Source organism: Thunnus maccoyii, chromosome 6 (assembly GCF_910596095.1).
Source record: "Thunnus maccoyii chromosome 6, fThuMac1.1, whole genome shotgun sequence".
Classification (NCBI taxonomy): domain Eukaryota; kingdom Metazoa; phylum Chordata; class Actinopteri; order Scombriformes; family Scombridae; genus Thunnus; species Thunnus maccoyii.
In genome coordinates this window covers 19,679,224-19,706,071 of record NC_056538.1, presented here as the reverse complement: position 1 = coordinate 19,706,071, position 26,848 = coordinate 19,679,224, and the positions used below count along the sequence as shown (strand labels likewise).

At 39.4% G+C, this 26,848-nt stretch overlaps 3 protein-coding genes across 4 annotated transcripts; 2 read left to right on the top strand and 1 right to left on the bottom strand.

Moving 5' to 3' along the window:
* Positions 1-1,203: 1,203 nt before the first annotated feature.
* On the bottom strand, positions 1,204-6,709 carry ppm1na (protein phosphatase, Mg2+/Mn2+ dependent, 1Na (putative)). The gene is made up of 6 exons (XM_042413440.1): positions 6,296-6,709; positions 4,626-5,197; positions 2,228-2,345; positions 2,014-2,128; positions 1,841-1,904; positions 1,204-1,408 (listed from the first exon to the last, which is right to left on the bottom strand). Exons 1-6 carry the CDS (start codon positions 6,699-6,701, stop codon positions 1,376-1,378), a joined length of 1,308 nt encoding a protein of 435 aa, XP_042269374.1. The 5' UTR covers positions 6,702-6,709; the 3' UTR covers positions 1,204-1,375.
* Positions 6,710-6,745: 36 nt separating this feature from the next.
* LOC121898958 (reticulon-2-like) lies at positions 6,746-17,271 on the top strand. The gene is made up of 8 exons (XM_042414498.1): positions 6,746-6,834; positions 11,403-11,864; positions 12,794-12,847; positions 13,368-13,961; positions 15,269-15,481; positions 16,345-16,471; positions 16,937-16,970; positions 17,122-17,271. The coding sequence occupies exons 2-8, from the start codon at positions 11,834-11,836 to the stop codon at positions 17,269-17,271; spliced, it is 1,203 nt and encodes a 400-aa protein (XP_042270432.1). The 5' UTR covers positions 6,746-6,834; positions 11,403-11,833.
* Positions 17,214-25,704, top strand: LOC121898408 (reticulon-2-like). Of its 2 annotated transcripts, none has more exons than XM_042413443.1 (7): positions 17,214-17,310; positions 20,893-21,100; positions 21,895-22,033; positions 23,754-23,823; positions 23,917-23,963; positions 24,060-24,118; positions 24,918-25,704. In XM_042413443.1, the coding sequence occupies exons 1-7, from the start codon at positions 17,298-17,300 to the stop codon at positions 24,991-24,993; spliced, it is 612 nt and encodes a 203-aa protein (XP_042269377.1). In that variant the 5' UTR covers positions 17,214-17,297; the 3' UTR covers positions 24,994-25,704. The 2 variants fall into 2 exon arrangements, with proteins under 2 accessions (XP_042269377.1, XP_042269378.1); XM_042413444.1 differs by lacking the exon at positions 17,214-17,310 and adding an exon at positions 17,847-17,911.
* The last annotated feature ends 1,144 nt before the right edge of the window (positions 25,705-26,848 follow it).

The window sequence follows — 26,848 nt, the reverse complement described above, 5'->3', positions numbered from 1 at the left end:
AGAGGGACACTCTGTCCAATAAAAGCTCTGCGCAGTCAATTAATACAGAGGTGCTGAGCCTTACCACACCCTCACAACACATTCTGAAAACCCATGACCCAAAAAGAGCCCCCTCACAATATGTCCAACATCTGGTCATTTAACTTTAACTTGAACTATTAAGTTTTTATTTGTGGTAGTATTGATAGGGAGAAATAGTGACATGTTTTTAGGGAATTTGTGAGAATTTGCTTTTTTTTCTCTTATATTTTCTATTAACTAAACAGCTTTTAGACTGTTGGTTGGAAAAAAACAATTTGAAGATCTCACCTTCAGCTCTGGGAAACTGTGATGTGTTTTTCAATATTTTCTGACATTTAATAGATAAAAGTAATTGATTAATAGAGAAATGAATCAACATTGATAAAGATTTTTATTTTGTTAGTTGCAGCCCCAAACTGTCTCTCAACAATTTGAATATTCAAAATAATTGGCTCTAGGTGTCACCAACACAAAAATGAAAAATGTTACTAGCTTACTGGTTACTAGTTTACCATTTTATCATCCTCATTTATAGTGTTAATTTACAATTTAAAATCTTTCAAAATCAGGCTGCATAAAAATTTTCTGCATGTGAACAACTTTTAAATCACACAGTGACGTAACACATCACACTTCCCTTCCAAAGTGCCACAGGGTGCACGTTTAATGAGGTATGTGTGCTAGTTCCTGGGAACATGTCATCCTCTTACCCTAGTATAGCCCTCTATCCCCCCAACCCTCTACATCCCCCTCTTTTATGGCACACGTTTATGTTCAAGCTATAACGAGTGATCGTTATGCATGTCACCTTTGCTCCCTGACAGCAAAGTGCAAACTAATTATTTACTGAGAGATACTGCGTTCCATCACAAGACTCTTTGATACACATGCTGTCCATGTGTGGAACACATAAATTAAGTCCAAGCAGGGGTTTTTTGTGCAATACTATATGGTTTGGCAAGATTTATTGCTACACATACAGTTTGTATACAGTATCACACAGTCATGTAAAATGAGCTGCCTTATACTGAAGCCTCTAGCATGTACTGTAGATATCTATCAATATCTACCTACTAGGCACTGTATGGTTAAAATATGAATGGTCCTGCCAATAATGCACAATTTTAAAAGATATAGTTCCAACATAACAATAAAACAACACAGTGAATATTTGATCCGATTTTCATTTTTATTGATCAGAAAGCAAATATTTTTTGCCAAAGAGAATTCATTACACAAAGAATCGTAGCTTAGCTTAGTTTAGTGCTAATCTAAAATATAAAGTTTTCTCATTTAAGCTGGTCTCCATGGAGATGGTGAAGCAGGTGATGATTCAGTTTCCATGGGAATGGCTTTAGTTTGAGTCCTCCTCTGATCCTCCAATGTCCTGAAATACCACAAGACAGTACTGTTACTGCACTTTATTTTACAGTCTAGCACTTATGAAGCAGAGAGTACATTCATGTGATTTTAAAACTTTAGAACTTAACTTGTAGTCTTGTAGTTTATTTCAAGAGAAATTCTTACCATGGTATAAACCAAAACAGTTAATCAGGTAATCAAGTAAATAAGGTCAGAATAATCTATAATTAGATTAATTGTGAGTTGCAGCCCTGATAAAATGCTTGTTTGACCAACAGTTCAAAACCCAAAGATATTAAACTTATAGTGACACAAAACAGAGAAGAGCAGCAAATCCTAACACATCTGAGAAGCTTGAACCATTGACTAATCAATTATTTAACTAACTGTTTCAGCTCTAATTACTTCCTGCCTCTAATAACGTGCAATCTAATGACATATGACTCATGTGGCTCACCATAGGCTCCTGAGTCGTGAGAGTCATAACATGTTTCTGATACGCAGAGATGATACAGTCTCGCCTGCAAAAAGAGAAACAGCAGCACTTTGTCAAACTGATTCCCCCCAAAATGAATATGACTGTAAACATATTTATATGTATTTTGGGGGTTTTTTATTGCTTATCCTCACTTGCTGGTGATGCCTCCTCCAGGTGGAAGTCCGGGCATTTCCTCTGCAGCCAGGAATTTGATCACGTACAAAAGATCAGGGTCTTCATCTCTGGACCTCATCGTCTGGATAATTTCTGTAAAGAGAACAAATCAAAACAACACAGTTATAAATTATATATCTTTTGAGTTTAGTGTGTGCTTGAGGTGAGAGTTTGAAGTAGCGAGAAAATCACCTTCAACTTTCATTTCAATCTGTTGCTCCAGCTCTGCCTCCTGCTGCAGTGCCTCTTGTGACACCTGGGGGGCGCCGGGGAAGCAGACGATGATGATGCTCATGTTATCCAGGCTGCCCTGCAGAGGGAGACAGAGCAGAGCATATTAGAGAAGTACTAAGCCTTCAAGTTGAAATAAAACATACAATGATGGAATATAAGTGAGGTACATTTACTCAAGTATTGTACCGTTTTGAGGTACTTGTACTTGAGAGTTACTAATTAACATGCGAATTAAGATTTCAAAAACATATAATTACTTAATATAATAATTTTATGATTTAACAACCCAGAAGTATATAAAATAGTTTAAATTAGCTTCACCTTAACCATATAAAATATTCATGCTATATCATAATCCAATAGTTATTTAAATATGCGTACTTTTACTGTTGATTATTTTAAAAATGAATGAACATTTCATTGAGAATACTTCTATACTTTCACTCAAGTACATTTTAAATGCAGGACTTTTACTTTTAGTGGGATAATTTTGAACTGAGGTGTTGAAAAAGTACTTAAAAGTTTAAAAGTGCCAATACTTCTTCCACCACAAGAAACAGACTTGTTGATTGGGAGGGTGCCTAGGTCTCTGTCAGGATTTATTTTGGTTAATCATACAGGTGGATGATGTGTTAATAAATTAGCTAAAAGTGATGTCACAATTCAGTACATATAGAATACCATGATACTGATCATTTTGTGTTGAATATATTGTGAATTCACTGTTACATGACTAATAAGGTGATTTGCAGCTGTTCACAAACACATTACTTTAGTCTGTGGCTTAACATGCACCTGTGACATCACTGCAGTGATGTAACCATCAACCAACATTATTCTGACGTCACAGAGCTGAGGAGGGAGGCTCAGTGTGTTCTGGTACATGTACAGTAAGCCTTTTCAGGTAAAATAAATAGAAGCCCTCCTCGGTCAGGATAAAGCCTCTAACGCTGCTCCCAACAACTCACTCACATTCAGACTTAATCCATGCCATGTGTAGGCTTTCTCCCCTCCTATTTATAGTGCGAGCTAAGGGCACGTCAGGCGAACGATTACTAACAGGCATTAAGAAGACCTGCAGGAGAAGTCTTCTTACGCAATTCCTCTTCACAGAGACCCTGCCCACCACGCCCCACTCTTAATTTAAAGCTGTCCATTCATAAATCCACCTGCTGTAACACTGTGTGAATCCAATCAGCTGAGTTTTGAGTTCTGTTGAGCTCAGATGACGTGTGATACAGCTTTTGTGTAGAGCTGCAATGAGTAGTCGATCAACAGAATATTAATCAGCAGCTATTCTGATGGTCAATTAATCATTTGAGTAATTTTCCAAGCAAAAATGCCAAAAAGTTGACAGAGAATTGGCTGCTTGTCTTTCGCTTACATTATAGTACATTTTGGACTGTTGCTCGGACAAAACACTTGATGACATCACCTTGAGGTCTACAATTTTTTACACTGGCAAATTTTCAGTGATTTCTTATGTCACCAAACAATTAATTAATTGGCAGATTAATCGATAATGAAAATAATAGTTAGTTGCATACCTGCTTTTGTGGTAATGACCAAAGGTAGCACAGCATATCAAATTTTAGACTATTTTATTTTGGCTAAAATACTGTTGAGGCAACATTTAACATTTGAGAATTCTGGATTTATTTATTTTGGATTTTATCTGGATTTTAATTATTCAATTTTAAAAAGGGGTTTTGTAGAAAATATGTCTATGCTTCAACACTCTCACCACAAAGTCCATTTAGTAGCTGTTCTGGAGCTTTTGATCATATCATACGATGTTCCTCTGCAGATTGAGATGCCCAGTTGTCACAGAATTGTATTATTGTTCATTCTTGACCTTGGAAACAGACAAACACTCACCACAAGGTCCATTTCGTAGCTTTTGAACTTTCAATCTTTATTTTTTTGATTGATTAAAAGCTCCTACTAAATACTACTGGTGGTGAGAGTGTTTTGTAAACTACGAGTCAATGTCAAGAGTTAATTTTCTGTCTCATTGCTTATTCTTGCCAAAGTTCATGAAAATCAAAAATGTATCATTTTGGTATTGTTATCAAAACTCAGGTATCATAATATCATTGGCAGTAGTATCATTAAGTTGCAAACAATACCCATAGTCATGATAAAGCTGTTTCAGCTGCCTTTATGCTGAGGTGCCCATGACAAATTATCTTCTTCCTCATTATTTTCATCAAACATTAGCAAAGTATTTCAGTCTGTTTGCCATTCCAGTGATTCTTTCTTCCTGATGAAATGTGTTAGTATCTGAATCTTTCATCAAACCATCTCTTATATTTATGCTCTTTGTTTATGTATCACAGTGGCGTGGACTTCTCACCTTGTAGAGACAGAGGTCAATGACTTGGGCACAAATCTCTCTCAGGTCATCGCACACCTGCAGACGGCTGCGCACGAAAGCACACAGTTCCTCATTACCAATGGCGTCCCAAACACCGTCACATGCAAGAATTAGGAACTCGTCTTCAGGCGTCCTCTCCAGCTCGTACACTTCTGGCTCCGGTGACACTAGCTGCTCAGTCTGCGGCCTCCAGTCCACTTCCTTGAAGTCAAAGTCCCCCAGTGCTCTGGAGACGGCCAGTGAGCCGTTCACTCTCTGCAGGGTTACTGAGCCTCCAGCGTTCTGGATACGCTCTTTCTCTCTGGGGTTGAACGGCTTGTGGTCCTCGGTGTAGAAGACCACCTGGCCGTTATGACAGAGCAGGGTGCGAGAGTCCCCACAGTTGATAAAGTAAATGTAATGAGGTGAAATCATCACTGCTGCTGCAGTGGAGCCACTACGGTCCCAGTTGTCCTGGCGAGCCAGTTTGTGCATGTGGCGATCGATGTCCAGGAAGCCCTCATGGATCCCCTCCTTTACCTGCTCAGGGTCCTCACTTGCTTTAACCCCGCCTGTGAGAAATGAGGTGGAAACATTTGGTTTTAAGATACATAGATATAGACCATACTATGTAGTTTCTGGCTCTAAGAGCCATGTACTATCTAACATGTGGCAGTTGTCTTTATTTGATTTGTGAAATACCAGGCTTCAACATTTAATAGCTTCATACTGCAAGGTCAGTGTAATCAGACATCTAGACCATCATCTTTATGGTTGAAATGAACACTGCGGCTCAGATCAATAACATGACAAACACAATGTTTATGTGGATTGTAAAATAAAATAATGTTTAGATTTTGGGTGACCAGGAAAGCCTTTGAGATTAAAAATCTGCTTTTCAGGAGTGTCCAGCCATAATAGGCAGCAGTAACAAGAGTTACAGACTAAGGATTAGAGCTGTCCATGTAATAATGATTGTTAATCTTCCTCTCAGATGGTTGACCAATCAGTTCACAGCTCTAAATGTCAAGTATAAAACTCTGCATGAATGTCAACAGCTGAGCAAATTTGAACCAGCCCTGTTTGAACTTTCTCCATTACTTTGCTTGCTCCTCAAAAGACAAATGCTATAATATCCAGAATTTTTGCTTTGATATGTATATAAGTGTATATATAAATATGGCACACATTATATTGTATGTGCTTATGTTAACTTTGAGTATACTGTATGTGCTGATGCATGTTCATTTTCCAATGTAATCCTACCATTGATCCTGAATTGTTTAAACTTGATCAATCTGCTCTTAATCAGCTACTTTGCTCTTAATCACAGACTTTGTGTCTCTTAATCAAGTCTACAAGTAAAGTCACTGAACATAGTGTCATCCAGAGAATTGATTATAAAACAGTTTAATATAATACTTCATCCTTGAGTTAAATAATGCGTTGTCGTTACATAATCATATTCATACACATGTGACCTATCTAAGGAATTACTGTAGCAGTATGTTTTCAGTTTAAATGATGATTTTGTTAGAATATGTGACATGTAAATGCACATAAAGGAACAAACAACAAACTAAACAATAAACGACTAAAAGTGTGTTCACTGCCACACTAACCGTCTTTAATGATCAGATTCATCTCATTAATCACAAATTTTTCTGTACCTGTAGCCAGGATACGATCCAGCAGGTTTCTGGAGCAGTACTGTGCCACTGTGGAGCCTGCATGTCCGTCAAACACAGCAAAATATCCCCAATCCTTCAACTCTCCACTCAGCTGAGGCATGCAGGTGTGGGCATCCTCCATCTGAGCCCTCCAGCCCTGCATGCTCGCCACAGCATAGTTCATCCCTGACTGAGAACCCCCCTCTGACACATGTTTCTCCAAGATGGGACGCTCCAGGTAGGGGCTTGGCATCGAGTCGTCCTCGTCCAAATTGTCCTCCTCATCGGGCACTCTGTCCCTGGACCCCCCTTTGAAGAAGAAGGTGACCATCTTCTCCGTCTCTTTCACCAGCTGGCGGAGGAAAGAGGGCACCTCAACATTGCTCGCCCGCCTGGCCGTCCTCATGGCCCCACGGAGCCTGTGCTCAAGCTTCCTGCTGGACCTGACAGCAGCCCGTCTCCTCCTGGTGCCCCTCCTCCGGCCCTGTGTTTTCCGCAGCAGGTCCAGCGCAACAGTTAGGCTGAGTCACTCCAATCAGGTAAACAAAAAGTAACTTTATAAATTAAAAATGTTTTTGTTAAATGAAAAACTGAGTTGGTTTTCTGTTAAAAATGATCAGGAACATTTTTGAATCCTTAGCCTCTCTGTAGAATCCGAGAATCCCCCTTCTGTCCTTTTTTATTTTGCAGTATTGACTATAAGGTGTCTTCCTCCCTGTCTCTCTGTTTCTATGTCTCCCTCCTTCTCTTCTTCACCCCTCCTGTATCAGCCTTGAGCTCCTATTGGCCCATCTATTTCTGTTGATTTATCCCTCTGCTCTGCCCCCACCCTCTCCTTGTCCCTCTTTCCCTCCCTCAGTCTGTGTAACACTGCTGGATAATCACCTGGCCTTCAAGGCAGACCAGATGACCTGTGTCTGCACACATGCATGGATTATGGACATTTTACACAACACAGAGGGGTCCCACAGTCAGTAGTGCATATCTGCATGAGGATTTTATGTCTGATGCAATACATTTTGAATCCACACAATTCTTTCAGTAATTTTGCTCATTTCTCTTAGTGAGTGACATATTAAGCTAACCAGTAACCAATACTGCAGACTGTTTATTGTGTTGAAAAATGTATTAAGAATTGAGTTTCAAAGTTCATCCTTGACCTTGGAAACCGTAGTTGACAAAACAACTTCATATCAAGGTTCTTTCAGTTATTTTATTTTTTGTATTTTGTATTTTTTGTTATTTTATATGTCATAAAAAATCCCTTTTGTCTCAAAATAATTTGATTGAGGCAAAGCAGGTTGCACATTAACACAAATTAAAACAAAATATAAAAGAAACACAAGGCAATATTAATTACAATGAGAGCTGCAATAATTAGTTGATTTATCAATTTAATTAATTAGATTAATTTTTATGAAAAAATATCAAAACTCTGATTTCAGCTTCTCAAATATAAATATTTTCTGGTTTATTTAGTCCTCTGTGACAGTAAACTAAATATCTTTGGGTTGTGGACTGTTGGTCGGGACAAAAGAAGACATATGATGACGTCAACTTTGGGAAACAGTGATCGACATTTTTCACTATTTTCATACATTTTATTGACCAAACCATTAATCGAGAAAATAAATGACATATTAATCGGTAATTAAAATAATCATTAGTTGCAGCCCTATTGAAAATATTACCATAATGAAATTCAAATAATACTATAATGAGATACGATGAAAGATAAAAACAAGCTAAATAATCTGTTGACACACCAACTCTGACTCTGCCCTGTACTGTTTGTGACTTCCATGTCGGCCTGTTACGACTGCTGTATGTCTTAATCTCATTAGCTTCTGTTTATTTGGAGCCCCTGACCTGGTTTACATGCACTCTTGCGGTTTAATCGTTTTAAGGACTATATGTGTGATATTTAGTTCTTTTCCAGCTATAAGTAGGACTAAACCTGTTATCAGCTGATGTTAGTCTCTGCTGGACACTGGCAGTGTTGCAGGTGAAGCGTGTTTGTTTTGTTTACCTTCATTTATCCAGTTAAGACTGCATCACTGATCCACAGCAAACAGGATCACACAGGAAGTGCATTGCCCTGTCACTGTCTTGATTAAACATGATTTGTGCAGCACAAACATCAATATAGAAATTTTAAATTAATTGTGATCCTTGACAGTGGTTGAGCTGATTTTTTAGCCCATAAGTAACACTAGTGTCATGGATAATGAGGTTTTGCTTCTCAAAATTAAGACCACGTTTCCCATGAACCCTCCTTGTTGTTGTTTTTTTTTCAAACAACATTGCATATTTTCTCTATTTGCCATTTTTAGGCTCTTTGGCTCTTCAGACATCATCTATGGATGATCAGTGTGTGTTCTTACAGTTTTATATTGTAACGTAATCCATCAGTTTTCTAACAAATCAGACCTGGTTTGTCGCTCCTCTTAGCCTCTTAGGTCATCTAACGGCGGTTTGCTAATCATTCCCAAACTAAATATGTAGAAGGAGAATTTAGATGTACTTGCTCCAACTCTTGGGGGGTAACTGTAAACACATACTGTAGTATCACCTTTTAAAGAGCAACATGCTGGTTGGGGACCCTTGTGAACTAATGTGTGGGGGAATGACATTGAAACAGGATTTTCAAAACAATATATCTTGTAATGGCAATTTTGCAATTCCACTCTGATAAAGAGGAATGAGACAAAGATCTCTTACAATATTGTCACACCTTAATACGTGTACACACAGGCTCAATGTCTGGATCAGGCAAAAAGCAGAGGCAGAGAAACACACAGATCATATAGAAGTAATTAAAAATCAACAACTAAACCATTGTCTTGTAACTTATCATTTTCTAGGGACTTTCTTGAAGCTGCTGAAGGGCCTTTAATACATTTCTCTTTATACACTGGGAGCAGTGGACTGGACACTTTCTCACACTTTCTTATCTACTTTAGCCTTTTTGAATCAGTTACTTCTTTGTTCTCACTCTCAGTGACTAAGATATTTTCACAGAAGTTCTCTTTGTTAAAGATTACATGCTTAAGATTTCAGAATAATCAAAACATAACCAGACATGTGCAATAAAAGATATTCAAACTTGATTATAAGTGTTGTTTGTATAATTTCCTTCACATTCTATATACTGTATACACTACATTGAAATCTGGATGTGACCAGTAGGTGATTAGTTAATTTTATCAGGGGGGGTGGCTCAGTGGGACCTAGGACCCTAACCCTAACCCTAGGACTGCAGAATTATCATATAGGCTTAGGCTAATTCTTGATATTATAATTGCAATTAGAATTTTGATTCCATAGAACTGCTATCAGGCTAGATACATTTGTGTAGGCCTATTCTTAGGCCTATTCATAGTTTTGACAGTATAAACTTTACCTTGCATTATGTAACTGTAGTAGCTGAACTCAGAATGGTCAGTGCAGATTAATTTCCTCAGTCACATAACCTGCCCCACTCCCAGGTTACATCAAACATCTATAGTAAAAACTATATCTGTAGTCATGTCTCCCCTAAAATAGCTAGTTACAGAAGTGGCTTGGTCTAGGGGTGTATTTTCAGCAGCAGAGATACTTCAGAATTACCATAGAAATATTATTGAAATATTATAAGAATACTACAGGCAGCAGTGTGTCTATATGATCCTCTCACTCTTCTGCGACTACATGTTGCTGCTTGTCACTTTGATCATGAAGATGACACTACTCTATAGAGTATAGAGGGTAGAATATAGTATAGAATTGAGCATTTATAGTATATAGTTTAGAGAATATTGTTGCTCCAAAACGAAACTGATAGAAGGGCAGGACCAAGAGAAAAAGGCTCAGTTACAAATCTGTTTGCTACTTCAGCACCACGGACAGTGGATGGCATCCCCCCTCAAATCGCAAACTGGCCGATAAGACATAAGAGAGAGCGGTCAAGCTAGGTCCACTTTAACAATAGGAAATCTGGATCCCAGTACTAGTTTTGACACTGATGAGGCTGAAAATATATATTCATATGAAAATGAACTACAACCTCATAATTTTGAGTCTGCTAGGCGTCCAAGAAATCTGGAACAAGAGAGATAATGGCTATTGGCAATAAAATTGAGATCTGGTTTCAGAACCAGTGAAGTGTCTTGGTGAATGACCAGTGTTGGCTAACGACACATTCATATCAGCCAACTTGTCAGTAAACAGTAGCGTATTTACACATCATTTATGGAGCGTCATTATTAGCATTAATTTGGAGTCATGTTTTGGCCACCGGGCTAATGTAGGTCCAGAATTCACTCCTTTTAGCTCTGTTTTTAGTTTCCACTTTCGCTGCTAAATGCTAATGTTCAGGCAGTCATTAACTTTGTCTGCCCTTTGTACAGCCAGTTTTTATAGCTTTATTGCTGAAAACAGCTGTCACGCTGTGGCCAAAAACAAGCTCTGAAAGAGGTGAGAGTGAACCAAAACAGTCAAGTTGCGTGCTTGAAAACCAAAACAATGAGCTTAAAGACTCCATAAAGCTCTGTTTTTTGCATTTCTTATTTATGTATTATATTCCTTATATAAAGCACGTGATTGCCTTTGTGTATTAAATGTGACACATAAATCTAAGCAGAGGTTATAAAAGTACTGCACCTCCTGCATTTCTTACTCTAACCCTTTACATGACTTTTTTCCATTAATCATGATCCCAACAGTTTGTAGCAGCATCAGTTATAGCTACACACTGCCCCCTACTTTTCACTATTGCACAGGCTTCACTTGTCATCATAAAAAAGCTTTTTAGTTGAGTGAGTCTATACATTATTTATTATCTATTCAGCTTAAATGCTTCATTTTGGTTTGTTTGTATGATTGTGCTTTGTGAAAAATTTGATATGTCTCAAGGTATGTGTAAAATAAATTGATAGACTTCATTATGAAATATGAAATATAGTAAAGTTGTGGATGAAATATATCCACTAAGCTCACATGTTGGTTGGCTATGGATCTCAGTGGAGCTTCAATCTGTTCTGCCAGTTTTTAAATGCATCTGCTACTTTTCTATGTATGTGTTGTATATGCTCATATCATACATTATTAATGATTTCTTCTCTTTCAGCATGCTCCTATAGGATCCTGAGATGAAATCACATGATGAGGAAGAGAGGGATAGATACACATAGGTTAGCTATGAATGGGAGATGACGACAGGCTCAGACAGACACAGGGACACGCACACTCATGCTTTTCTCCCTTTGCTGTAGCATACACTACTACCGCTGCAGTCATAACGATGCAAGAGGAGACAGGCAGAGGAGGGTGCAGAGCGGAGGATGGTGGAGCGAGGCAGGGCGGGGCTGCTGAGTGACAGAGCGGGAGGCAGGAGCTAGAGGGAGGAAGCTGCTCAACAGACGACCAAGAAACATAGGGAGGAGGAAGAAGAGGAGAGAGAGAGAGAGAGAGAGTATATCCACAGGACGTGAGTGTCAGCAGTAAAAGAGGGGGGGGGGGCTTCCAGACTGGATGGGCCCAGCGATGCCTTGATGGAGTATGGGCCAGATTTTAGGATTCTCCCACTGCCGTGAGTCTGCTTTTGTTCCATCTGTCTTTCTGTGTCTGAGGTCTGCATTTGTTTATGTCACTATACCATCGTCACATATGTTCCAGCTCAGCATCTTTTCTTGCTAACTGCTGTGAGCATCGTGTATGTTTCCTCAACCCCCCTCCTATCCCCTTCCTGCCTACTCTCCATTCCCCTCTCCTGCTCTTACCTTTTAATAAACACATGGCTGAATGGGTGGATGCAGTGCAGAAGCTGTGTTGTTGTCGTTACCTCCCGTTGATTTGCAGATGTTTATGTGCACGCTTTGCTGGCAGTTATTTTCTTTCCTGTTGTGTTTTCATATTTCTCAACATCCACCTGATATTCTCTACAGTTAAATGAAAGGGGTTAAGATAATTTGCATGTGCTCACATACAGTGTATGCAGAGGAGAATATGCTGCACTCATTGCTCTGCCTGGGTTGATTTATTAGCTAATGTCATGCTGGCTATCTAATGTACTAAAGGCCTTTACTGCTACCAGTTTAGCACTGTAAGGAAATGAGTCTGTATTCACTGACCTACACCATGTAGCTCCAATTATCACGTTTGATACCTTTGATCAGAAACTGATGCACACATGGTGTTATGTATGTATGTATGTAATTTTGCATCAAGATTAATATTTGCTGATTATGTTAACTACCAATATTTCAGTGGGAGCAAAAATGACTCATAACAAGGCATTGCGGTGCATGATAGGGCTTTTATGTTATTAGTCACTTCACATAAGTTCATCTGGATTGAATGTTTTGAGAGGCATCATCAAGATGAATGTGAGAGTGCTGAATGAATGGGCTTACAGCACGTAAAAGTAGCAAGAATATGTTTAGTTTTCTGTCTCTAGCAATGTTTTAAGACAGGTTCACCACCAGATTTATGTAAAATTTTGACTTTGTTTTCTTTTAGAGGAATATGGCTCGGTGGCATCCACTCCAGACTCAACGCCTCCGTGCACCGATGGTACGAAGCAGAAACTTGAGATACAGTACTGATATAAACAGGAGTTCCCTGCCTTCTGAAGTATCTTTCTTTTGAACGTAACATTAGAACGAATCCCCCATCGATCCAACACCTCTCTCACCTCAAAATACTAGCAGTGAACATCCACAGGTGAACACAGACATATATTTTGATCTCTGCTAAATTTTGGAGGAGATGTTTATCAAAGAGGGTTTCATCTTTAGATATCACATCTTTACTCCCAGACATCAAATAACACCTCTGGGTGCTTTCAACTGACATGTCTGTTTATTAAAAGCAACATCACACTCCTTGCATGACACTGAACTAATATTCACAGTGTTTGCAGCAGAATTAATTGAATAAACTGCTAAGTGTTGTAGATTGCTCCTCTGCTCAGTTCAGCTATATTTACTGTCTGTGAACATCTCTTTTCTGACTATGCCCCTCCTCATCTAGTGCCTATCTATCTCTGTGTGCATTGGGGTGACCACTTTTATTCAATTTTGTCTCCATTCAGGCGGAAATGAGGAGTCTGAGATGTATGAGCTGCAAACAGCCAGGGAGTGGTCTGACGATGAGGAAGAGAGAGATGGAGATCCAGATGATGATGAGGGACTGGCTTCATCCCCGTCCATCTGGGGCACGCCACGTCAGAACTCCTTTGAGCTGACTTTCTCCTACATTGCCATCGCTGAGGCCGAGGCTGTGGGAGCCTCACGACATTTCCGTGACAGACGCAGGGGCGGCTCGCGGGGAAGTCGTACTCCTCTGATGCGCACAGACACCCTGGAAACACTGTTGGACTCCCCTGATGTAGACTGGGACCCCCAGCTCTTCCTCAGTCGAGAGGAAGATGAGGAAATGTCAGAAAGGAGCGAGCAGGAGAGGGCAGAAGCGAGGACAGTGAGGACAGCAAGCCCAGCAGCGAGGAGGGAGCTGCACAGACAAACTGAGACTATTACAATCCAGCCCTCTCCCCAAATCCTGGACCCAGAAACTCAGGGGAGAGATGCAGGAATCCAAAGAGAAGAGAGCAGTCTGACCCAGACTGTCCAGCCTCCCTCTCCTTCCCCATCTTCCCAGCAACAGAGTCCATCACAGATACTTCAGGGTGAGAGAAAGAGGAGAGATGGAGAGTGCTTGAGGAAGTTGTTTTATTCTAGTGGTCAAGTCAAATGTCTCCTAAAGCCATCACCTGATTAAAATTGGAAAAGAAGGTCATTTAGTTGAAGGATTGTGCTTTGTTGTATAAGTTAACATCTAGTTTAAATGGCTGTTTGCGATGTTCAGGAGTTTTGAGAGGTTTATCATTTGAACACACCCAATAGTTCACCTATTGGTCCAACAAGTGTCTGCTTGAGCTGAACTGATTTTTAAAAGATTTAAATCTTGTACTAGTGAGGATTGAGCTTCACTTTCTTAAATAATGCATGCATCAAACCATGATACACCGAGAGTAAATTATATAGTCTCATTTATGATGATCTTAAATGTCTTTCCCTGAGGTGGACTTGATGTGATGTGGCACAGAGGCAGTCATGTGATGAATCATCATGACAAGTAAATGGTGGCCAAAATTCAGCTGGCCTCTAGGAGGAAGAGGATCCAGAAATGTTTTCTGATCTTTCTAAATGGGAATATAGTAAATATTTAGGTGTCAAATCACCTGGATCTTCATATTTCCCAGTAATTGAAATAGCTGGTTTTAGACCAGACTAAAACAGACCATTAAGCTATGACAGGAGACCCTAAATCACACATATGACACAGGTTTTTTGGCAATTTTCATATGTATAGGTATCAGAACATGAGATCCTGGATGTAACAAACAAAACTGGTGTTTGCTTTTTTAGACTGCTTCAATACTCATGATTTTAGACATGAAACGATACGATGACTAACACGAGGTGTGGCCAGCTAAAATTTTAAGGTATTATCTGCTGTGTCGAATAAATAATAAAAGGAATCCAGCAAGTTTATTATCAGCCTTTTGAGGTGACAATTATTTTACTTTACTTATTATTTCACTCCAAATTCACACTATCGTCAGACTCTTCATATGTTATGGTCTGGCTTTTTTCTAAATTACTCCATGACAATATATAGTTAATGAAAATGGTGATTTAAAAAACAGGTTTGCAGCATCTAATCAGCCTTTAATCATGCAAAAAACATTACAGGTTATTAATAACAGCTTTGATAGTATATTTCCCTGAATTTCCTTTAGGAGTTTCTTCAAGAAAAGTCATAAATAAGGAAGAAAAAGCAAGAAAAATCAAATACTTTTGAAGGGCACTGTGGGATTAAAAATCTAAATTAAATCTTTTGTCGGTAGCTTCACATCTAGCTGAGCATGTGCAACAAGAGGAACTTGGTGATGATGTCATTGTGATAGTGACATCATGTTCTGTTTCCCAGCAGCAGCGTCAGCCTCTCCGACCCCCGAGCCAGAGTCTCCCGTCACCAGGGAAACCATTTCAGTCAAGCTGCTCACATCTGTGCAACCAAGAGGCCCCTCATCCTCATCACCGGCTGCCATTGGCCTAAACTCTCAGGAACAGCTGGTCAGCGATCACTGGTTCTCAGCTCTTAACCTATCAGAGGACCCGACAGTATGCACCCACATAGCAGGTACAAAATTCAAAGTATCTGTATCTTAAAATCATCCTCTGACCTCTGTCCTTCCACCTCTTCCATCTCTCTGTCTTTGTCTGGCTGCTGAGTGAGATGCTTTCATTCAGCTCGTTAATCAATACTTTAAATAAAGAAAGTATCAGATTTCGCTTTGGACCTCCAAGAGCAGGCAGACAAAGATAGACCCCCCCCCCCTCCCCGGAAGTCCTGGCTGTTCATTGTGTCTCCATAGTAACCCTCTCTCGGGACTTCAGGAATAATTGGCTAATTGTGGGGAAAGCATTCTTGGCATTGGCTGACTTTTTGGGCACACACACCATCACCGCTGATGTCAGAGTGTATCACTGTTTGACACAGAGAGAAAGAGAGGCAGGTGTGTGTATGTGTGTGTGTGTGTGTGTTTATATGCAGGTTTGTGGGAGTTTGTTGGCACTTTAAGAGTGAGAAACAGAGAAAGGGGAGAAAGGGAGAGATAACATCCTGTCTTTCAGCTTGATGGCACTTTAAGTGGACTGTCGGTCAGAGTAGAGTTCAGTCTTATTATAGTGGATGTTAAGGGGGCAGCAAACCCTCAGACTGTTGATGAATGTGTGGACAGGCTGATGACAGAGTTTAGAGTGTCCTGAATAAATAGCACACATGCATCATATTTCTTCTGGTTTTATTACCTGTTTTAGGGACTACATATCAAACCTCCATACTTTTTTGGCAATTGAAATGTGTCACTAGCACCAAGTATTGAAAACTGTCTGGTGCAAGATGCTCAAATTTGTTCTCTTTTTTTAGTTATTGCTAGACCAGACAGTTTCTGATTTAAATGGTAATTTTGCTAATTTTAGACTATTCTATTTACAAAGTAGAAGTAAAGACCATCGCACTCAACCAAAAACAAAAAGGGGGGCTGGGTGTGTGCAACCAGCATCAATGTTCAAAGCACAAAAAAGGGTTCGCACACCTTCAAGCACCTTCACCTTCTGCCTCTTCAAGGTAAGATATTTAAGTGTTGTTTTGGTATCTGTGCTAAAACTCATAACGTAACTGAACATGGTATATCTGCAGTATTATCCATGAATATATTATAACATGTTTTAGCCGTTTACAGACTCAAGTAAGTCTTCTCCAAATCTACATATAAAAAGAACCACCACTTTGTTAGATTTAGACCTCTAAATCACTACCTGGATCTTCAATTTTTTCAGCTATTCAAGTAAATGAATAATGAAGTGAAATGAAATGGAAACTCAGTCTGATTCACTAGCTATTAATTTGTTGTCAGGAATACAGGCTTCTTCTTTGGAATTTGTACAATCAAATAATATTTATTTTGTGGCAAAAGTGATCTTATCCCCAGATATTCACCCTCATTAATGGAAACATTTTAATCATTCATCTCTTTAGAAAGGTTAGACTTCATGACATAACAGAATATAAACCCTGGTTATCTTGTTTCAGGTGCCAGATGACATATAAATGCGAACACGACTCTGTACTGTATGACCTTATCTGAGTTCAGGCAGGAATACCATGAATTTATTCTGATTCAGAGTGGATTTTTATTTAATGGAAAAAGGTTCAGTGATTTTTCAGAAGTATTTTGAGATTGTTTTGAATCATCTCTTTATGTGTGAACCTCTTAGAGTCTTGAAGTGGGGGTGGGCGGTGCTGTGGACAAGATTATTTTGGGCTGTCAGAGCTTTGGACTGCTGAGCGAGCAGGGGGGTAGCCAAAAACAGCTCAGAGGGGCGAGGGGGAGCACAGCGGGGCAGAGACAGGGACAGAGGGTGTGAGGGGAAACAGTGGAGCAGCAACCAAAATGGCCAGCAAAGGTGAGAACTTGGGCTTAAAGTGAGAATAGGATCATTTGTGGGATCACATGTGTGGGTATTGAGTAGTCAACTACTGATTTCACTTACCAGCAGGGAAGCTACAAACTCAACTGTGAAGGGGTGGACTCTTGTAGTCTAGCAGTGGGCTGTTTAGAGTTGTGACTTTGGTATAGTGGAGAAAAAGGCCTGTCTGTCAGGGGACCGAAGACAGGAATTGAGTGGATTTCTTGCCTCTTTTTAATCATTTCACAAGCAGCGTCTCCAGAGACACCTGCTTCTGTCAGCTAGAGATGTGTTTGGCTTTTAACTCAGATGTAGCCGGGTGTTCTCCTCATTGTGACTATCAGTTGCCTTAATTAAAAGTAGCACCAGCCATTCAAATGAGTATCATGAACTGCTCTGTTGTGGTATGTTGTTAGCAGCGTGTTGTCGTGTGTAATAACTTGGCCAGCTGGGTTCTCTCTTACATTTTAGTATTTCCTCCTTAGGCTGAAGACCTGGCATAAGCAGGGACATTTCAGAATGTAGTAGTATGAGATTCCTTGGACATATGTAATTGAGCTGACCTGTGCTGGGTCAAATGAAGTGGAAACTACTTCAGGTTAGAGGACAAAGATTGTGATTAAGCCATATGTTCTTATATGTTGTAATGTTTTGGGAGGTTTTTTGGTTAGTTGACTGGATGGTTGCATGATTATTGTTGTGTGATTTTTACACTAAGATTAATTTTGCTGCTTTGATTAATTTATTGTGGCATACAGAAGCCTGTAATGTTCTCCACAGGTGAAAAGTGGTGGATAGTGGGTGCAGTTGAGTAATAATTTCCTCTAATCAAGAGGCAATTATTGTTAATTTATTACTAAGTAATTTATTGTTGAGTGTCTGCGATTACTATGATACACCTGCGCATGAAGGACACTTAATGTAAATTAAAGTTAGTACAACACACCCAGTTGAGGTAAGTTATAGCTGGCAATAGAAAGAAACAAGATTTGAAATGTTTAGAGTCCCCCCTAAGGGCACTTGAAGGCTGCAATATTTATATTATATTTATATTGCTATTTATACCCAACAAAAAGTGCTGTAGAAATAATAGCACACTGCAGACATTTTAGCTGCCTATTAAATTTATAAAATGTATGTTTCTCTGCCACAAATTGTGTATAATGCTAGTTGATAACGTGTATGTGACAACTTCTGTGGGGTTTAAAGAAATAGTTCTGGGATGGGATATTTTGAGAAATATGTTTATACACTTTCTTGCAGATAATTAGTAGATAGAAAATTAATACCGTTTTTGGTTGGATAAAACAAACGAGATACAATATGTTAGTTAGTGAGCTTTAGACATGCTGGTAGGTAGATTGTGTTACTCTCAGACAGAGCGAGGCTAGCTGTTTCCCCCTGATTCCAGTCTTTATGCTAAGCTAAGCTAACTCGCTGCTAGATGATATGTCATATTTAGCCTACAGACAGAATGGTTTCAGTCTTCTCATCTAACTCTCGGCAAGAAAGCAAAGTGTATTTCCCAAAATGTTGCAGTTAAAAAAAAACAAAGGTTTGGAAATTTATCATGTCTGCATCGATTCCAAGTCTTTAGGATCCACTCAAGCCATCTGTGATGATGCATAATGATAGGTAAAAATGTAGATATAATAGATGTCTCATTTGTTACATGCTTCTTATAGTGTTACTACATAATAGTTGTCCCACTACAACATAAAGAAAAAACAAGTTGAGTAAAGGATAAATGCAGGATGTAGCGACATCCATGTGTACTTCATGTGTATGTTGTAGTACAAACAGCTTACAAAGCTGAGATGCTGTCAGTACTACAGTGTTGGTTTCATATAACGTTATTTTGAGATTGAATAAGTCATCTTCTCTGAATCCATATGCTGAGTAACAATGTCTCAGAGTGATGGCAGCACAAACAAACACGTTGGACAGGTGTGTTCCAGGGGCATCATGGGTATTAATTGTATGCAGTGACATTTATAAATAATCCACCTGCTGTCAGTGCACTCTATTCAAAGAGGCTTCCCTTTATTCTAATGCTGAGGCTTAGCATTACACTGAATCACAAGCACAAAGACCTACGCACCACACAACATACACTGTAATTTCACAACACAGAAACGCTGCTTTAACTAAGGGCTTTGTGCTGTAGTTTGATCATTGATAAAAAGTTAAAGCTAGCTGAAAGAATCACATATTGTACTGTATATTTTAGCAAAGCATCACTACAGACGCCTCAGTCTCCACGGTTGCTGTTGCTGGGTGACAGAGAGGGAAACCAACAGGGTGTGGAAAAGGGGCTGCTGACGGCCTGATGTCTGTCAGCAGGTGCTGTGAAAGGCTGTATTTAAATTCTCTTCGACCGCTTGCTTCCTTCTATCATCCGAGAGCTAAATTTAGCTGGAGCCGGAGCCTGACATGTCCTCGTAGCTGTTGTATGTGTTCTCATGCTTGAGGCTGGAAATCCCTCTCTGCCTGTCTTCCCCTACCTCTTCTCTGGTCTCCCTTCCCTTATTATTCCTATGTCAGAACCACTGTGTCCTCCTGCCACTCTTCCTTTCCCCACTTCCACCCAAAATTAAAAGCTGAGAAGCTGAGCGATGATGCTACTCTGTTTCCAGGAAGGATGCAGCAACTCACAACTTCCTTTGCTTTCAGCTGAGTACAGCTAGAAAACCTGCTTGAATTTGGGAAGCAACTTGTTTAAAACTTGTACATACATCTGACTTGATCATTTCTGGTATTATTTGGTCCACAAGTTTGGTAATTGATACAGTACCTACAGTGTGTAAATCATGTCAGGCTACTGTCTCTAGCCTGGTTCCAGGTCTCTGACCCACTGCCCAAAAGTGAAAACGAAATGGAAATTCATTCTGATTATCAGTCTATACTGTCAATAGCCACCTGTACATTTTGCTTCCTGCTTTATGTACTGTAATTGCAATGTCTATAGCTATTGTAATCACCTTCATCACCTACCTTCTTCATGTTACACTTTTCATGTCCTTTCTTCTTCTCTTACTGTGAGTTCAGACATAATGCAAAGCGAATTGTAGATGCGGCACAATTACATGCAAAGTCAATGGAAAGACAGAAATTCGCCTGGGCTGAGCGAATTGACACAAAAACAAATTTTGTGCACATAATCGACTTTTTAAATGTACAGAAACGAGAGGAACAAGGAGACAGACTGGAGGGTAATAATAGAAAGAACCAGTTTCTGGTGAGTTCTGACTTCAGTTAGAAGCTGAACTAAACACAAACACACACAGTTGGTGCGTCCGTTGCTAGCTAGCTTACAACTAATACATACTGTATACATGCACAGTTGGTATTTAGGCTGTCTGGGGCAAAGAAACACAAATGGTCCAGCAGTCAAATTCGCTTGAAAATTCGTTTTGTGTTCTGCCTGGACTCACCTTGAGCCTTTCTTCTCCTAGTCCTTTTAGTTCTTTAGGATCTTTGAGTAACTTGAAAAGCACTGTATAAATGCATTTCATTATTTCTTTTCTATTGACTTCTCTTTCTGCTCCCTTCCCCCACTCCACTCTCCTTGTCTTTCAGTGATGGACCTGATCTACTGGAAGGACACAGAGCGAACAGGCATGGTGCTAACAGGGTTAGTAGTGGGCCTGCTGTCCCTGTTCCAGCTCAGCATCATCACTGTGGTCTCCACAGTCTCCCTGGCTGTCATGTGCTTCACCATCTCTGTGCGCATCTACTACAAAGTCCTCTACATCCTCAGCTGGGGTGATGGAGAACACCCCTTCAAGTAAGTTCCCACAGTTTTCTTCCCTTCTTTTCATTCTTCTCTTTTTCCAGCTTTTCTAAAAAAGAACAAAAAGAGCGGACAAAAGAAGAATGATAAAAATTGCAGAACAATGAGAGCTTGATTCACGCAATTTCTCTCGTTTATGCAGATTTTCTGCATTTTAAAGATCAGCTATTGTTTGTTGTGCTTACGTCCAATAATGAATGTGCAGTAGCTACATTTTAGTTATCAATGGTGGAATATTTATTGTTATTAACGTAGCTGGGGTTTTGCTGAGATTCAGACAGTTAAATCTTTGTCAACATAAGCAACATGCTATGTCAGTGTATGTGTGCTTAAATGCAAATATGTGTCTGAATGCAGTTTTTTCTAGAGTCGTCTTTAATAAATAGACAATTTAAGTAATTTCTTCATTATTGATTAATCATATTGCCCACTATGTAACAAATGGCAAATGTTTCGACTAAAGAAATCATAAAAGGCTGGTGGTGACCCAGCAAATTGAAAAACAAGGGCCTTTTAAACTCTGGACAACAACTGGAGTGACAAGAGGGGATTTATATTTGGGCATGAAGGATTGCAGCAAAAGAGACAAGAATCACTGTGTCATTAAACATCTTTTTTTTTCGTACACAGTACAAGAAGGATGACTAAGAGGAGAGTTTAAAAAAATAAGTACTAGATAGAGAGGCAAACGTAACAAATGTTTCTGTCCATCTTCATTACGTTGTCTTTTCTGGTTTTCTTTTTTTCTGCCTCTGATGTCCTCCTTTCATCGTCTCATTGTCTCTCAGGTCATACCTGGACCTGGACATCAGTTTGAGTGGAGAGCAGGCTGACCACCACATGCAGAAAGCCATCGTTATGATTCTGTCTGCTATTGACAGTCTGAAGAAACTCTTTTTTGTCGGAAACCTCTTTGAATCTTTAAAGGTGAGCAATGCTGACTAATAAAGCTGTTCTTACATGATTTACATGTGGGCGTGTGTGTGTATGTGTGCAATTCAGTCTCGTCTCTTAATGACCTGTCCTCAAGGATTTGCTTCAGCCTGTCCAGAACCTTCCCCTTATTAACCCCGGCATCAACCCATCTCCGCATTCTTTCATTTTGCTTGAACATCGTCCTCCCTCCATCATCCCATTTGCCTCCATCACTGGAAATGACAGCATTGCCATGCCAACCGTCTCTCTCATTATGCTAGCTCAGAGCTGAATACTCAGCTCCTCAATAAGGGCAACATCATTGATGGCAACTGTCAGCCCCAATGACATATCTTTAGTAATTATGTCAAAAGCAGTCCTTTTGGAGAAAAAAACTTTCAAATGAGTTTTAATTGGTTCTAACAGAACAAAAAGAAGGCAGTGTATGTTTATCCAGCCTCTGGGTAAGCCTCTCTTGCTAGCAAAGCCAAAGCATTATGTTAATATTCATCAAGCATAAATAAATCTGTTAGTACCGCATGTCATCACCCATGAAGTATGTTGCCACAGTCTACATGCTCCTCACGTTTTTTCTTTGTATCAACAGCATTGACTGCACAGTGCTTAAATGACTTTGGATTAATGTTGTTTTTAATCAGCTTATGATGACGCATATACACAGTGAATTTCTTGAGAAATACTATAAGACATTAATCATAAGATTAGTTGTTTGTCCACATTTTGAGGTAGACAAACCCTAAAACCTCAGCCAAATAAATGTACTGCGAAAATGCTGAGCATGAAATACAGTATAGTATGTATATTTGTACTACAACTAATGTGTATATATATACTTTTTTCTTTTGTTGCTTTTAATTGTAATATAAAATTAAAAGACATTCCAGGAGTGTTAAAGTCAATTGCATATGTTATAATATTGTACATCCAAAGAATGTCTGCTTAAACTGCCTCTTAGCACTTTATATTTTCTCATCTTTATTCTTCTTGTTACTCTTTTCTTCGCTTTTAACAGACACCCTCATTGTCTGAATGTGCATTCATTGGTATATCAGGTGTAATTTTGAAGGAATTTGTGCTCATCTCCGTACGTGATTGCAGATACTTTGAACAACTGTTTAAATCAGGATTTAATGCAAATTATTGGTAATTGAATATCAGCAAATATTCCAGTATCAAACACCTCTAAAATAATTATGCCATTTCAGTGATTAACAGCAGCAGTTTATGAAGACACAGACTTAACACATTTACAGTAAATGGTAAGTCAGTGCGAGCTGACTGAGCCCCTAAATCCCAGTCACTCCCAGTCTCAACCCTGACCTGGCCGGTATGTGACATGACACACAGGAGGCCGAATGCAGAGACACCCCGGGATCAGCCGGAGTCTCTTTCCATCTGAGACAGGGGTGTCCCATATCAGGGCAACGCTGAATCCCCTACATAGTGACTGTGACACTGTGAGATATAAGAGAAAACACTCTAACCCATATTCATGTATGCGCCTTATTTTCTTTATCTTCAGTGCAGAACATAGTACAGTGCATGTGTCTTTTTTACTTAAGCAACTGTGAAGCATGATTTACTGCTTTCTGAAATAATTAAAACTCCATGGAGCAGTGTTAGGGGGTTTCTAGACATCTGCACAGATCATTGAGGGAAGTTAAACTAATTCTCTGCAGCTGTTCCTCTGTTTTTTTTCTCTTGGTCTTAGTTCCTGGTTCTGATGTACCTTGTGACATATCTGGGAGACCTGTGCAATGGCCTTACTCTGCTCATCATCAGTAAGATATTACAGCTGGAAATGTGGAATCCATTGACATACTGTATGATTGTTATGGTAACTCCTCTAATTTTCCTTCTTTTTCCCTCTCCAGGTGTGATTGCTGTCTTTTCTCTGCCACTTTTCTACAGACAACGTCAGGTAATACCTTTTAACTGCTTCAGTTCATTCTTTACTCTGTCACTTTCATTTTCATACTCAAAAACATGTCTTTGGGGCATCTCCATTGTGTCACAGGAGCAGGTAGACAGCTTCATTGCAAAAATCCAGGCCAAAATCAACAACGTCAAGGACATGTGAGTATGGTGCCATCTTCTGGCGCAATGGTGCCATCAACACAGGTTCACTGAGGCAGTTAGTGCTCAGCTGATACCAACTGGCCCACACTTGGGATATTTTGGAGTATTTCTGGTAACTGCCAAAAGTGCTAGTGAAGACTGAAAGCATGTAGTGGTTTTTCAGGACTCACTGACACACACCTGGTTAATAAGGCCATCCTGTTGCCTATACAATACAAATACATGTCTGTTGGTTTTATTTTATTTTCATATAAAAAACAAGTAGGCTAAGTATGATTACAAACAAATGACAGTGAAATATAAAAACACATTCAAGTAATGCAATTGTTACAAGAATTAAATTGGGTTAACTAGAGCAGTGGTTCCCAACCTTTTTTTCCTTAAGGGACCCCTATTTTACCCTAGAGTACACTGATGACCAATTGGTTGTTTTTCCATTAGCTCTTCAGTTGTTTTAACCACCTGCTTCTGTAATGCAGGACTAGGCTATTTAACAGAGCATAAAGGCTCTGTGAATATGACCTATTAAAATCAAGAAAGCCTTGTGACTCCCCCATCAAGCTTTGGCAATCCCTAGTGGGGGTCAGGACCCCCAGGTTGGGAACCAGGGATCTAGAGGCATGTAGGTACATGAAAGACACATAACATGATATTTTGAATGGTGTCATCTGATTATATTTTCAGGGAGAGAATATATAGCATCATATGACATTTAATATTTATTTTTACCGTGTCAGATATGCAAGTTTGTTGACCGGCACAAGTACTAACCCCCTTCTCTCTTTCTCTCCTACAGTCTGCAAAGACTCGCCCAGGGTGGTGGCCCTCCTCCTGACCCGACTCCCGGTGGCGCCAAACCCAAAACCCAGTAAACACTCATGGACAAGAACTGAAAGAGAAGCTACCAGAGTTACAGGCTGTCACTCAGATGTCTTACCCAGCAGTCTGCGCTCAGAGCTCCAGAGACTGGGGAAGGGATGGGACGTTATATAAACAGACGACAATGATGGGGATTACGCATGGTACTTAACACGCTAACTGTATCTAAGTTATGGGGTTAAGAGGTAAGGGTTGGGTTAATTCTTAATAAACGGTGAAATCAAGGTGTATGAATGCAGGATGAGACTGTTGCTGCTCACGTCAGAGACGGAAAGATTCAACGATGCATCTTGTCATGTGTGACCACCTTTGGAAATGTTCACTGTTTTTAATATCTAAAAATGACTTGTGAAGTATTAGTTGAAAGCTGTAGTCCAAATGAGGTACTAATGACCAGATATTACCACACCGACAGCTACACACCTGAGAAAAGGGAACTTAGTTATTAAGGTAATTTATGTGAGAGGACAAAAAAAAGACAGGGGTCATCATTATTCATGGCAGCATACAATTGGCAATTTGGATGCATGTGTCTATGCGACTGCACATGTACATTTCTGAATGCATATTCATTCTCATGACTGTTTTATCTGTGTGCGTGCAAGTATGAGACGAGTGTGTGAGTGTGCGTGTAATTCCTGACACACAGCTTCGCAGAAATGAAACTGTTACCTACAAGCAATTAAAGTCACATTTCTTCTTTATTTTCCAAACTTTCTGTTTCTTTTCATCCGCACAGGCATTCATTTTCATTCAAACATTTATTCATTTTCACTCACACAATTATTCACTTGAGTTTTTGATTCTTGTCCATGTCTTTTCATGTCACTTCACCACATATATTGAAATAAATGGAAAGCTGAAACATAATATTCAGAGAAATAAATGGATTTCAACAAGTTCAATAATTGAGATGTATTATAGATGTAGAGGAAGTTCCTCATTGACGGAGCATCAGAAGTACTTAAGGTGTAAGGGATGTATGATTAAAAAAAACAAGTGCTAAGATTTCAAATAGACATCCTCTCTGAGCTCTTAATGTGTTTATCTTCAGCCTCGGAGGAAACTTGTAAAGGAATGTGGGAGTAAAATACAGCAGGTGCCTTTCTAACTGCAGGTTATAGTGCATGATCTGATTCACAGTACTTACTGCTGACAACAGCTTACCGCGACTTCTCCTCCCATAACAAGCCACTTCTCATATTTACCTGACCATTGCCTTCCTGAGAATGGGGTTTTGTACATGTACAATACTTGTGTGATAAATAGATACATGTGTACAATGACATGGTATCTTACACAGAATTGTAAGTAGATCAGTTTTAGGAATAATAAAGTTATTCAGGATACTCTGCAGCAAGTCCATATTTCCCTTAAGCAGTTGCTTTTGAGCTTGCACCAAAATGTGTCTGTTCCTATGCCTTATTAATGCATAATTTATCTGTGTCCTGCACTGAAAACCTTGTTATAACAGACATGATCCAGGCCCATCAGCCTTAGACATCCTCTGCTGATCAGTATTGGACCTACTATAGTTGTACACACTGGCCTCTTGTAGTAGTATACTGATACAAATGATTTTTTCAAACAAGATGTTAGAGATAGCAATGAAATTAGAGGCACTAGTCAGTGATTCTCTTCTTCTATCCACACAGCTTGGCATATAAAAAAGGTTCATTCACTGAGGTCTGTCCTGTCAAAGTATATTTAAAGAAAACTGCAGTCAAACTCATCATTTAGTCTCACTTGGTCTTGCCTACGATATACTTATGTTTTTATACATGCTGTGTGGATGAAAGACTTGCAATGAGGAAGAAATTAATTCCAAACAGGAAAGTAAATTTTAGT